At 48.4% G+C, this 12,478-nt stretch overlaps 1 protein-coding gene across 4 annotated transcripts in view; it reads right to left on the minus strand.

Moving 5' to 3' along the window:
- Window positions 1-1,720: 1,720 nt before the first annotated feature.
- The window catches only part of Jade1 (jade family PHD finger 1), a 55,113-nt gene continuing 44,355 nt past the window's right edge, over window positions 1,721-12,478 (minus strand). For all 4 annotated transcript variants that reach the window (XM_027926609.2, XM_071614672.1, XM_071614671.1 and 1 more), the window contains 2 exons: window positions 8,432-8,549; window positions 1,721-5,496 (listed from right to left, as the gene is read on the minus strand). In XM_027926609.2, coding sequence (XP_027782410.2) covers window positions 4,586-5,496; window positions 8,432-8,549 — 1,029 coding nt within the window. In that variant the 3' untranslated portion in view covers window positions 1,721-4,585. The remainder of the gene's footprint in view (window positions 5,497-8,431; window positions 8,550-12,478) is intronic.

The following is a 12,478-nucleotide window of genomic DNA, read 5'->3' on the forward strand; positions in this document are numbered from 1 at the left end:
AGGAGGGGATGACTTCAGCCCAACTTGAGTCAAGGTCCATCAGACCAGAGGCTGCGCAGCAATGCAAGCAAGAGATGAGGAGGCCTGGACTGTGGGATCAAGAGAAGCAAGAAACACTGGGCTGACATGAAGTTCCACATTAGGCCTTGATCACCATGGGCTACTGAAGAAGAAAGGATTCAGACTCCCAGGTTCCAGACTGAGAGACATGTCCCTAAAACAGGACAGAGAAAAACGAGTCCCCAAATCTCTGATGCCTGTACATGTCCGAGAAAGTCCCAGTGAACAGCGTCTTCAGTGAAGGCTGGAAGGCAGAGCTCGCGCAGCAGCACAGGGAGCAGGGGAAGGCCTGTGGCTGAGGTAACCGCCTCGATTAGCTTGCATCCTCTTCCAACGACCAGGACACCAAACTCTCCTAGGTGCCTAGAGCACATCATCTAATGCAGTTCTGAGCATTAAGGGGAAATCCTGTTGAAGATTTCGACCTTGACGTCAATGGCGAAGTTTGTTGCAGATGGCTAATGTTTCAAAGGTGGAAACCATTTCCTAACTGACTTGGATGAAAACACAAATGTGAGTCCCTGGTGCCACGTTTCCAATCACAGATTGCTTGGTTACTGATGACAGGCCCTTCCTTTGGCTCCTAGGGACTTAATTTCCCTAGGGAACTATTGTGGTTATTCAACTTTAAGACCTAGTAGGAAGAATCACAGTTATTCGTCTCTAGGGTCTTGGAGCAAGCAACGTAGAAGTAAATAGTCGCTAAGGAGAAATGAGCAAGGCCTTAGCAAACTCAACAATTAATGCTAAAGAAAAAACACTGGGAACATGTTTAATTGACTGGGACAGAAATGAAACCCAGTTGTGGCCTCTTCGGTCGACAAGAGAATGTGAAAGCAACACCAGTCCTGCTGTCCAGGCAACAAAAAGGAAAAGTGCACTTCAGTGTCTGTGATTTCTCACGTAGTGGTTATGCAAGGCTGACTTCCAGGAAGGAACACAAGAAACTAGGAGGCCCAGTTCTGCCAAGGCCTAATGCTGTGACCCTGCACAAGTCTTTGTGGGATACAGTTGCTCTTGTTTAGCCTCATGTCCCAGCCGTCTGTCATCAAGAGTACTTAATGGAACCACTCTTTGAAAAATTATTTTCTAAAGCACTTTGAGTACGACCTTCCCATCGTTCAGGAATCACATTTTTTTGCCTCAGCAGCCTCATCAGTTAAAAAGTAATGTTCAGTGAGCGACCTGTTCCTAGTAATAAAAATTACAGCCCACACTTACGAGATGCCTACTGCTGCATGCTCTCTCTGAGATAATCTGTGAATTTGCTTTAACTGTCACAACCCTAGTTAGAAGCAAAATGTCACCCTCTTTTACAGATGGGAAAACCACGGCGTGGTTGGTAAACTAGTTCAGCCTTAAAACGGGTCTCTGATCCTAAAGTCTACTTAGCCTCTGCAAGTAGATTTTTTTCAGATCCGAAATTGTATTCCGGGGATAAGAACTCCAGGTGGAAAAACTAAAACCCGCCATTATCATCAGCCACCAGAGTTGAGCCAGAAAGCAGCCCAGGGAACCTGTATCTATCTCCTGCCATCCACAGTGTCCCCTTCAACTCATCCCTGAGCTGAACTTCAAGACAGTAAACACCCATTTGGGGCTGCTAAGTCACACAGGCCTTTAAATACGTAGCAAAAGCAGATTTCAAGACACTTAAAAATGTATTGCAAAATGTACAGCATTTATTCACATACAGACAAAAAGGCACAAATTCTACTAAATAGTTCAACAAAAAAATACAGCTGTCCTCAACTAGTTTTATAAATACTTTCAAAAAGGGGGGTAGAAATAAATACAGGATAGGGCCATGTAATATAAAATAGTCATCTCTACATATACTTTGTTTAATTTCTGATTTTTAACTCTTCATGCACCTTTTTTTCGATTTTAGCTGAATGGACACCAAGCTAGGCACATAGTGAAAAATCCTCTGTACAAGGTTACAAATGTAATGACAAGTTTGTCCATTTCAAAATAATTAAGATTTGTACACAACACATAAAACCCTTCATTTAGATTTGTGTTTATAACCTAACAAATGACATTCCAGGCAACTTTACAAAAGTTTAACTAGCCTACATTTTGACATAATACATTGATCATAATCAAAGATATTTCTTGGTCAGGATGCACAAGGAAAGATAAAGGAGAAAAAGAAAAGAAAAAGCAAATGGTTCCATACTAATAGAATGTGAGTGGGTGGGCTGGGCTGGCTGCTGCTATGACCACTCATACAGAGCTCCCAGCGCGACACGAGACTAACCTACAAAGCTATCATTACACTGTCAGAGAAACCGTGCTCTATACCATTTGCATTTCGAAGCAGGAATAAAAAGTGTGGGCTTTTTATTATTTTTGTGTTTTGTTTTTGTGTGGGGTTTTTTATTTATTTTTTTGTTTTGTTTTTTTTTGTTTTTTTGTTTTTTTTGGTTTAGCATAACTTGGAACATTTGAAAGCTTTTCAACCTAAATGTGGGGAAAAACAGGTAAGGCATTATTTTTGCACAAAACTAGCATTCCTAATAGTGCAAATGAATCTGATACCTCTTAAAATGGTGAGAGGTCATATACTTACTAGATTAATTTAGATTTTCTTTCTATGGCTTAACAAATTATCCCTCTATAAATCCTACTCTCACCCAGAGCTGCTGCTGCAATCAAAAGATCATATCTATATAGAGTCCAACCTTCTCCTGTGTCCAGCAAAAGGTTTTTGCTCATATTAAAAAAGAAAAAAAAAAAACTTTTTAATTTTTAAATTATGCTACGAGCAAATGTACAACTTGGATTCCTAAGAACCTTCTAATATCCGTAGCAAAAAGCTGATCTGGACAGCAGTCTTTCAAACTGAGCCCCATAGCTCAAAAATAGTCAATCTAAAAACCTGGGTCGTTCTTTCCCCTCCCCTGAATTAGCTACTACAATGTACTTGAGAAGTCAAGACTTGGTTTGGAAACATCATACACACAATGGGGTGCATTGGATCTACTATTCGATCATCTGATAAAACTTGCATAGCAAGATGGAATTCAATAAGCCTTTTTGTTGTTGACAATCATCTGGAAGACTTGAAAGTTAACTACAGAACTCAAAGCATTATTCATTAAGCATCAGAATGTCCCTGCCACATGGAAACAGATGTAAATGAATCAGGAATCTCAATACTGGTATTAACAAACTAAGGGGTAATTTAGGGAAAGCTGGGCTTGTTCCAAATGCCCATAATTCTAAATCTCATTACTACTTAAACTTTCCTTCTCATAAGTTTGATTCACAACTACATTGGATTCCAAAGAAAATTTAACAGTACCTTAACACTATCCACCGTCTTAATACACACACTCCAGCGAGTGCAAAAACAGAACATTGTACTCAAATTGAATGCTAAATTATTGCTGATAACTTACTAGTTATTGCCATTTGCAATTAGAAAGTCCAAGTTACAAATGAGAGTGCAGAGCTCTGACTCCAGGAAACCTGCGCAGGGCACACCTCAGTCTCCTTCCTGTTCAGCCTCGGTCAATGGTAAGAGCTTATCGCAAGTTATTGCCTTTCTATTGTTTTTAAAATATAACCTATTTCACTTTATTCTTTTTTTTTCTTTTTTTCCCTTTTTATTAAGGAATCCATTCATGTTGGAAGCCCAGATCCCCAACATATGCACTAGTGGTGGGCTCTGGGAAGTACCAGTCACCAGAGTCTGAAGTTCATCACTTGAATTGAATAGCCAGGTGGCCAGGTCCTGGCAATGGCCAGGGGAAACCTAAGCTGGCCCAAGAGCCAGTGGTTAAGGAAGAGGAAGGTCAGAAGGACTGGTGAAAGTGGGACTCCAGCTGCCCTTTCTCGCAGACAGAGAACTTTCTAGGTGGCTTCACTCTCTGCCAGTCCTGCATCCCACATCCACTCACAGGCTTCAGGAGCGAGGCCTCTCCAGGCGCAGCAGCTCTCCCCATCCTACAGTTGACTCCAGTAATGACCTTTTACAAATTCTCTCTTCCCTGGCTGCTGGGTTACACGAGTCTCCTAGTGTCGCTCAGGGTCAGAGCTGCTGCCTCTGTCTATGCAGCAGAACCGCCTCGTGGGCCACACCATTTCAAGGCTGACCACAGTCCTAGAAAACGAGCTCTGTGGGCTGCAATTGGTTTCTATAAATGTATTAATTCATTAGAGTTCTATCTGATTCTGTATACTCGGGGAACCAGGAGTTTGTGCTTTGGGAAGAATGCAGAGGGCAACAGACATCCACGGGGCGTGGGTAAGCCTTGCCCTCGTCCACACTGACTCCACTCATCCTGTGTAGTGTGTAACTCAGGTGCTGATCTACCATGTCCTACGGTTACAATCTACTCCTCTGTCTCCTCAACAAGCTGCAAATAACACAAACTTCTCACAACGATGATTTATAAATGACTCTGGAAAAAAATTCAATCTGAATTGTAAAAATGTGTTTGTGTAGCTAAGGAATAAAGGGCTTCTGCTTGTCCCCGCCACCAGACCTCCCCGGCACATGGCGACAGGCCAGGGGTCAGGAGGCCAGGATGCTCCTCCTGATGATGTCTGTCCTCCTGCTGATGGTGCTGCTGGCATGGACACACTTCTTCTCCGAGGCCTCACTCTCCGAGTCACTCATTTCTGCATCGGGGACATACCCGTCATTCTCGCTGTCAGGTTTTAATTTGCTTTTTGCGCGTTCCTTGGCTGGAGCTCGGCCTAGGCCCAGGTAGGGGTAGTCTGAGTGCTGGTGGCAGGTGCCCTCGGGGGCCTCTCCCTGCTGCTGCCGCTCCCCCTTCTTTGGAATCCGGAACCCCCCCCAGTCTTTCCCTGGGCTGGCAGGTGTTGTAGGCACTTGGACTGTGGTCTGACTACAGGTCACTCTGACTAGGGAGCCATTGCACCTGGGCACCATGTCCCTCCTGGCTCCAGGCGCTGACTGCCCCACTCCCGGGGAGGGGGCGGCTCTCGTGTTGTCCAGATGCCTCTGGGACACATCTGTGGACCTGAGAGGCTTGTGACTCTGTTTAAAAGGTCTGTCCTTCAAGTCTCCTTTAATGAGATCACAATGAAAACGATTGTCTCTTCTTTTCCCGTGGTCTGCCGTCACCACACCATTTTTCTGTTGTGCTGATATGAGACGTGCTTCTGCAAAGGTCTTTTCAAAACTCAGAAAGCTCTCTGGGACCCCCATCCCCTCCCTCACGCCACACAGCTCTGGCTGCCGGGGCAGGGCCTTGCCCTCGCCCCCACTGCTGTTCTGCAACAGGTCTCGGTTATGGGGCTTTTTCAGGGAATGAACCAAGGAAGTACCCATTTGTTTCCTGAAGAACGCAGAATGCCATTTCAAGTCCTCTATCTTGGGAGCGTCGGGACCCACAGAAGGACTATTAAACAGAAGCATGTGTTCCAGTGAGAAGGAGGAGCAGGAAGAAGAAGGCACACCTGTGAACACAACAAAGAAGGGTCACGAGGGGCAAATCCACGGGAAAGTCCAGCTCCTCGGGGTCGCCCAATTGACACAACTCTCCCCTCCAAGAGCACGACACACTGCCACCTACTCTGTCTTAAGAATCTGCATTTGATATGCATACTTTTTTTCTAAAGTAGCTGAAAAACCGTATAATTCTTCACAGGAAAAAAAATCCTTTCCAAGGACTACATTTTTCTTCAGACAAAATAAGTGATCTGATTTTCAAAGGAGAATCCATGCAAGATCTGTCAGCTGGTCCCTGGCTGCCGTCTCCCTCCTCTGGTTACAGCAACCCTGCAGTGGGCCAGTGTCCAGCCAGCGGCCTCCCGCTGGGACTGGAACACAAAGGGGCAAGCTGGGGCTTCTACACACTTATTTCTCCCAAGTGCCCACACCTTAGCAGGGCTGTTACGAGGGTAAACATGTAAATATATATGAGTGACTAAAGTGTTTAGAATAGTTCTTGACACATAGTTAAGTGTTCAATAAAATGTTCACTATCATTATATGCAAAGTCCATTTGAGATTCAACTGAGTCATCGTCCAACTTGATAAGTTAAATTGGTCTTTTTGATGCAGATCACAGTCAAGAACCAAACTGCACATAACTTAGTTAAAGTCTCACATTTCATGAAATAATATTAATCCTCATGTGCACTATGACATTTCCTATTCATTTCACACTTTTTAATATTAGCCACAACCCACAGAATTCATCTCACTAATGCATTACAAGCCCAGTTTGAAAATCACTGGGTGGATTCGTAAAACACCAGAGCTTGTCAGAAGGACTGTGCTCCTGTAAGAGCATCTACAAGGAGCAATGCCCATGCTTCCTGTCTCCCAGAAGGTGTGAACCAGGAGGAGAAGGTTCAGCCCTCAGAGTCTGAAGCAGAAGCCCCACAAGAACTCCTGCCCATCAGATGTGGACACTGCAAGCAAGCAGAGCACCCACTGTCATGACCACGACTGCTGGCAGGGAAAGGCCTGTGTTCCGAGTCCAGTGTTGGTACATGGCACACTTGCTGACCTGCCACCACCAAAACGAGGTGGGGCTGACGTCTCCTGAGCTCTGACTTGTACCCACTCGACACAGCATCCAGGTCTCTGGAGAACCTCCGACTCGGGTCCACTCTCAGGCTCATTCTGCACAGCCTGCCTGCTCTGAGAGTCACACAGCAGCGCTTACACCTCGGCCCTGAATGCCACCTACCATCACGACTATCTGCCCTGCTTCCTCTGGGATCAGCTGTTGGCAGGCAGATGCTTGACTGCAGCCATGAAGAACACAACCAAAAGTCTAGAGCTGGGGAGGAAAAGCCACCTCAGAGGGCTAGCTGGGCTCTGTCTGGCACCCCGCAGGGAGCGACATCCCTTCCAACTGATCACTCATAGTGCTTCGTATCTCAGAACGAAGTAGAATTTGTTTCCCTTTCTGAAACAGCAGGCGGGCTTCGAGCACAGATCTGCCTCATCGCTCAAAGCCCAACTACTTCTCACCTCAGGAGGAACCTCGTTCACTCACCCACGTGCGCGCCTCAGCTGCAAAAGTATGAATGGCTGCTGCGACACCCACAGCACGCCCTCGCGACACCAGGAGAGCTTGCTTTCACAGGTGGCGGCGGCTCCCTAGACGAGAGCCACGCACAGCCTCCAGGGCGCCTCCACACCTGCGCCCACCATCCCTGGCACCTGGTCCAAAAGGAACCAAGAGATGGCAGTGCCCTCTGAGGAGTCTGGTCTGACCTGCCTCTACTGCGAGACCCTGCTCAGAATAACAGAACTGCAAGCCCCAGCTAAAGATATATACTAGCTAGATACACTAAAGATATTCAATCTCTGGAAGAAAATATCTAAAATGGTTTCAGTAAGTCAATGCCACAAAAATGGCACCATTTCAAGAACATCATTAAAGACACCCAGGCCTTTCTCCGTTTGCTCAGCTGACCCCTTTACATAAGTCTACACAAACCAGAATTTGGATTTTCATAGCAGGTGGTAGCAACGTGTTTGCTGCCTGTTTGTCACAATCAGATACAGAGGCAAAAAGTCACAAATACAGAAAAACAACCATGGCTGTTTGTGCCATGCGGGTGTCTAGAATGCTGTGCAGTAACTTTAAAACAGTCCAAGGCAAAGACCCCTGCCTCCCACCGAAGGCCAACCTCAGATCTCTAAAATCCTTATACTGCAAGGTTCTGGGGCTTAGGATCACAGAATTTGAGAGCCAAGAGGCACTTAGAGGTCATGGTTCTACCCCAAGCCTCTCCCAGGCAAAGGAATCCCAGGAAGGTAAAACAACTTGCCAACTTGCCCTTGATCTCCAAGTAACTGATGCGCTTTCCACAGCAGATGTAGATCCCTGTGTGCTTTTCTGTTCTGCGTCACCCAGAGCAATGCAAGAGAGAAAGCACTAAATAAACACCTGATGCTCAATGGAAAAGAGTCAAACTCCATCTACACAAAGAAAAGGCTACTGTGGATGTCATCTGAACAAGTGTCATAAGCACACTTGTAAGACAATACTTGTAATATGCTGCAGGTAGCTGCAAAGGCTAGATGATCTATAAACAAATCCATCTGTGTCCCCAGGATACATTTATCCAGAGCTCTGCTTGACTGCGTATTGCCCTGGAGTCTCCTGACCATTCCAGAAGGGGGTCGAGATGCCATCCCCACCTTCCAAGGGGGAAGAAGGTGAGGATTAGACTTGGCTTATGTGTACTCAGGGCTCAGGGAGACGACGCCCAGTCTGCAGCTTGCTCCCCTGCACCGTGAGGCCTCTAATGCCTGAAGATCCTCTGTAAATGTGGAAATCTGTGCTGCCTGAGAGCGAAGCATTTGTTCCTCAGCTGGCGTGGAGGGCAGACCCTGCCCATGTTTCGGCCTTCGGGGCATGATGCCTACCTGAAACTCTTTCTTGCTCCAAGAGCTTAGTGTACAGACTGAACATCTGTTCCTGGACTCTGCACACAGATCGCTTGATCTTTTCCCTGCGGGTCACCATGTAAGTGAGGTTCCGAACCTAGAACGCAGAGGACAAAGATTCTAAGTGAGTGATACAGTCATGATCATGGATACATGGTGCTTTTTAAAATTTTCTTTAACTGCAAGAAATTGGTTCTACTCAGGCCTCAACAGACATTTGAAATCAAAATGCACTTGAAGCATTTTGCCCAGTCTCTTATCTCCTTTTGGGAGGACAAGAAGGTTCTGCTCCTTCCCCCGAGCTGGGCAGCAGAGTCGTGGAGACCTGGAGCTGGGAGCTGCAGCCTGGCCGCACACCAGCTCCCATGCCCAGCCCGGGGGAGGCCCCTGGCATCCACTCCAGACTCCACTTTCCAGCTGCCAGCCATCTTCTTCCCATTAATCTACTGCCAACAAGCTTCAGCGCCATTCACAAGCCACCTGTACTCCACTGTGCCTCAAGTAGGTGAGCACAGGGTCCCCTGGAAGACCAGTCACCAACAACTCCAGGAAGCTTCTTGTCCACTGGACACTCAACACCTCTGGAAGACCTGGCCCCACCGGTGTCGCAGCACCAGGCCGCCTCCCTCCTGCTCTGCCAGCCGTAACTGGCTAGTCTCCAGTCCAGCTCCACCTTTGTCTCTTGGAAACTGACGCTGCCCTCTCCCCGATTCCTCTGTAACCGAGACGCCAGTGCTAGAGCTCCGCTTCACAGGCAGCGTGTGGCTGGGGCGGGTCATGCCCGCACTCACTAAGCCACACACAAGTGACTCAAAGTTCAGTGGTCAGCATTCCGCCAGCTGCCATCACTCCAAGAGCACCAAGACCTAGAGAATCAGCCACTGACCCCCACTGACCCTCCATGCTGAAGTCTACTAGCAAACCTCACTAGGCTGAGTGTTCTGAAAGCACCAGTGTCAATCACGGTGCACCAGCTGGCCAGCTCAGCCCGGCCGCAGGAGGGACAAGTGCATGCACACACGCTCCCAAAACTTCCCCTGCAGCTTCAGACGGAGAAAGCTCAAAGGCCTCCACCCTTTTATCCCGGCATAAGGACAAGCCACACACCGGACAGACACAATTTTTTTTGACCTTCTGGGAACAGACACCTCCCCTCACGTCTCCGACCTCTCTCAGCCGCCGCGATTCAAGCTGTGTTCAGGGCAGTCTTGTTTGCCAAGGAACGTGACACACGGACTGAGACACAGCCCAGGTTGGCTGGCTTGACACGTGCATCCTGGGCCCATCTCCCAGCCCCAACAGGAAACGGCCAGGTCGGCTGGCTCTGCCCTGCACACCTGGCCACCAGGGTCTTCCTATCTTTGTTCCTACATCAATCCCTTATGTTACTAATACTTCACTGTTAAACCCGTATCTGTTTTTTTTAATTAAAGAACTGAGAAGAGAATCACTGAGTAAACCTCATGTGTCTTCAGCCTGGTTAAAGGAACTTCCTTCTCTAACAGCCACACCCCCCAAAGCCAGGGAGTAGGCACCTTTACGGAAATCCTGACCACCATGGGATGGGGGTGGCTGGCCGTGTTCCTCACGAGTCCTTGTTCCACCCAGATGAGATGAGGAGTGGAAGCTCAGAAACGAGAGGCCAGCTCCATCCTTACCACAGACAGACTGACACTTGTGGAAAACACGACGGTTTTCACACTCAGAAACCCTTCCTAGGAACAAGCAGCCCTTGCCAGACAGCTGACAGCTGAACTGAGGCTCGTCCATTCTCCAGGCCCATCCTACTGTTCCTTCCACTCAGACTTGCCACTGTCTGCCCCAGCGGCCCTCAAGGAGACACCAAAAACAAAAACCAACCAGCTCACGGTACACACTCACGTAAAACCCTCCTACACTTTCCCCTAAGCAGTGATTCCCACACACACGAGGGCCCTAACTAGACTGCGGATCCCACCTGTGACTCGAGTCTGCAGTTCTGTTTTCAGTAACTGCTGCTGCTGCCCAGGGACCACACGCCAAGAACACTGCCCTGAGAATCTAAAGGTTCCAGTGGGTTTTCTGGAATCCCAAACCCTGCTTGCAACACTGAAGCTTAACATGCCTTTAGATCAGGGGACTGTTTGTGTCCTCTATCAGATTTTCATTTTCAAAGATGACCGTTCTGCTGAGTGACTTACAAGTAGGACTGTCCCCCTGACGTACAACCAGAGTGCAGAGGGAAATTGTTTTTATGGCAACAAGCACTCATTTTCCAAACGCATATTTACTCCATGTTTTTAAAAAGATATTCAGGGGGGAAAAGAATCCCACCAGAGTGAAGTGGCAGCCTTGGGGACCTGAGTGGCCACCTGCCCCATCAGCAACCTTGTCTTCTGAAAGCTGTGGATTCCCAAAACCTCCTGAAGTTCACTCCTGTCATCTGACTTTCTGATCCAGAACTGGTGACCAGGAGTGCGAGGCCCCAAGGCGTGAACTTGCGGGAAAGAGCAATTCCCACAACCACTCAGTAGTCTGCGTGGCATGGCTGTCTGCCAGCTCAGGAACGGCCCCATGGGGCTTCGTTATGCTCACGTAGCACCTATTCCCGAGTGTCTGCCTGCCACAGTGGAGACTTCGGCAGAACACTAACCTCTGACTTGTTCTTATTGTCGCCCCTGCCCTGAATCGGCTGGCCTGGTACACTTAGGCTCCTGATCACAGAGACTGCGCTCTCTGGGGCGTGGCAAAGATTGGCTTAAAACCTCCATCGTCAGAGGGCTCATGGCAAATTTGGGGCAAGGCTTTTCATTATAATAAGCCCATTTTTAGGCCTATGCTAAAGTCCCCTAAATTCCCTTCAGTTTTTTAATAATGAAATAAATAAATGTAATCAATGCCACACACGCACACACACAGATCCTGATTTATTCCCTGTTTCTCATACATGATACGCGGTGTTCTACTTAAAGAGCAAGTGACAACTCCAAAAAAACGTTCAGTATTTAATTGTAAGTGCATGTCAATCTGAGTAACTTACGTACAGAAAAAGAGTTAGTACACCACAAGCATTTTCTACACTTTTATTCTGTGGTGATTGAGACAAACACAGGCCAAACATGAGACTTCTCGCCCTCCCCTCCCAGGACTGCCTGCCTCCACGCACCCGATGACAGCAGTGTTCAGGCTAGGTCCCAGCTCCTCACGGGCTCCAGCTCCACCCCCAGAACTCTTCCCAGCAGCTACAGCGCAGGGGAGGACGTGCAGGGAGCCAGGGCTCTACACTCACCACTAGGGGGCGTGTGGGAGCACAACAGCCTCACCCGCCTGCTCTGGCTCTGGGCGCCCAAGGCTGAAACCTGGCCTGCCCAGAACCTACCCTGGTTTAGGAAGGGGCAGCACAATAAGCTGGCAGGAGGCTGATGCCCCAAGAGGGTCTCTGGTGAGCATTCAACTTGCACTTTCACACCACCCGACAGGACTGACAGGGCCACCCGGCTCTCTCAGACCCCTGGGCCTTTCCGCTAAAGCCCTTGTGCAGCTTCTCCCTCCTTGCCTCCACTCTGATTCCCTATCACTTGTGACTCACTCCTCACTAATAAGTGAGGTGCTTGGGGGAAATGCATTAACTGTGTGCGGCCACTGGGGTGCCCTACAGTGCAGGCTGCGGGCCAGGAAACCTCAATGCTGTCTCCTTCACACTAATGAATTTAATCAGTAGCTAGCAGCCAGGGGAGTTGGACGGAAGGTGCTCTAAGACACATCCCCAATTAGCAAGCCTCAGTCAACCCTACCCACAGGAGCAGGAGCCCGCCCGGGTGGGGGAGGCAGCCCTCTCCTAATTACTCCTGTGCTGGGAAGGAGGGTCCAGGCGGGACTCCAGGGGCAATGGGGAGCGGGGGAGGCAGAGGCGGTGGCAGCAGCAGCAGCAGCAGCTGATCCCGTGGTGTGACCACAGCGGGTGTATCTGTAGTGTGCCGAGCATTACGAGGGCTCCTCAGACAGATCTGAAGCCCCGTGCACCGGGATCCCACCCTCACCAGATGC

This window comes from Marmota flaviventris, chromosome 7 (assembly GCF_047511675.1).
Source record: "Marmota flaviventris isolate mMarFla1 chromosome 7, mMarFla1.hap1, whole genome shotgun sequence".
In the NCBI taxonomy this organism is placed as follows: Eukaryota; Metazoa; Chordata; class Mammalia; order Rodentia; family Sciuridae; genus Marmota; species Marmota flaviventris.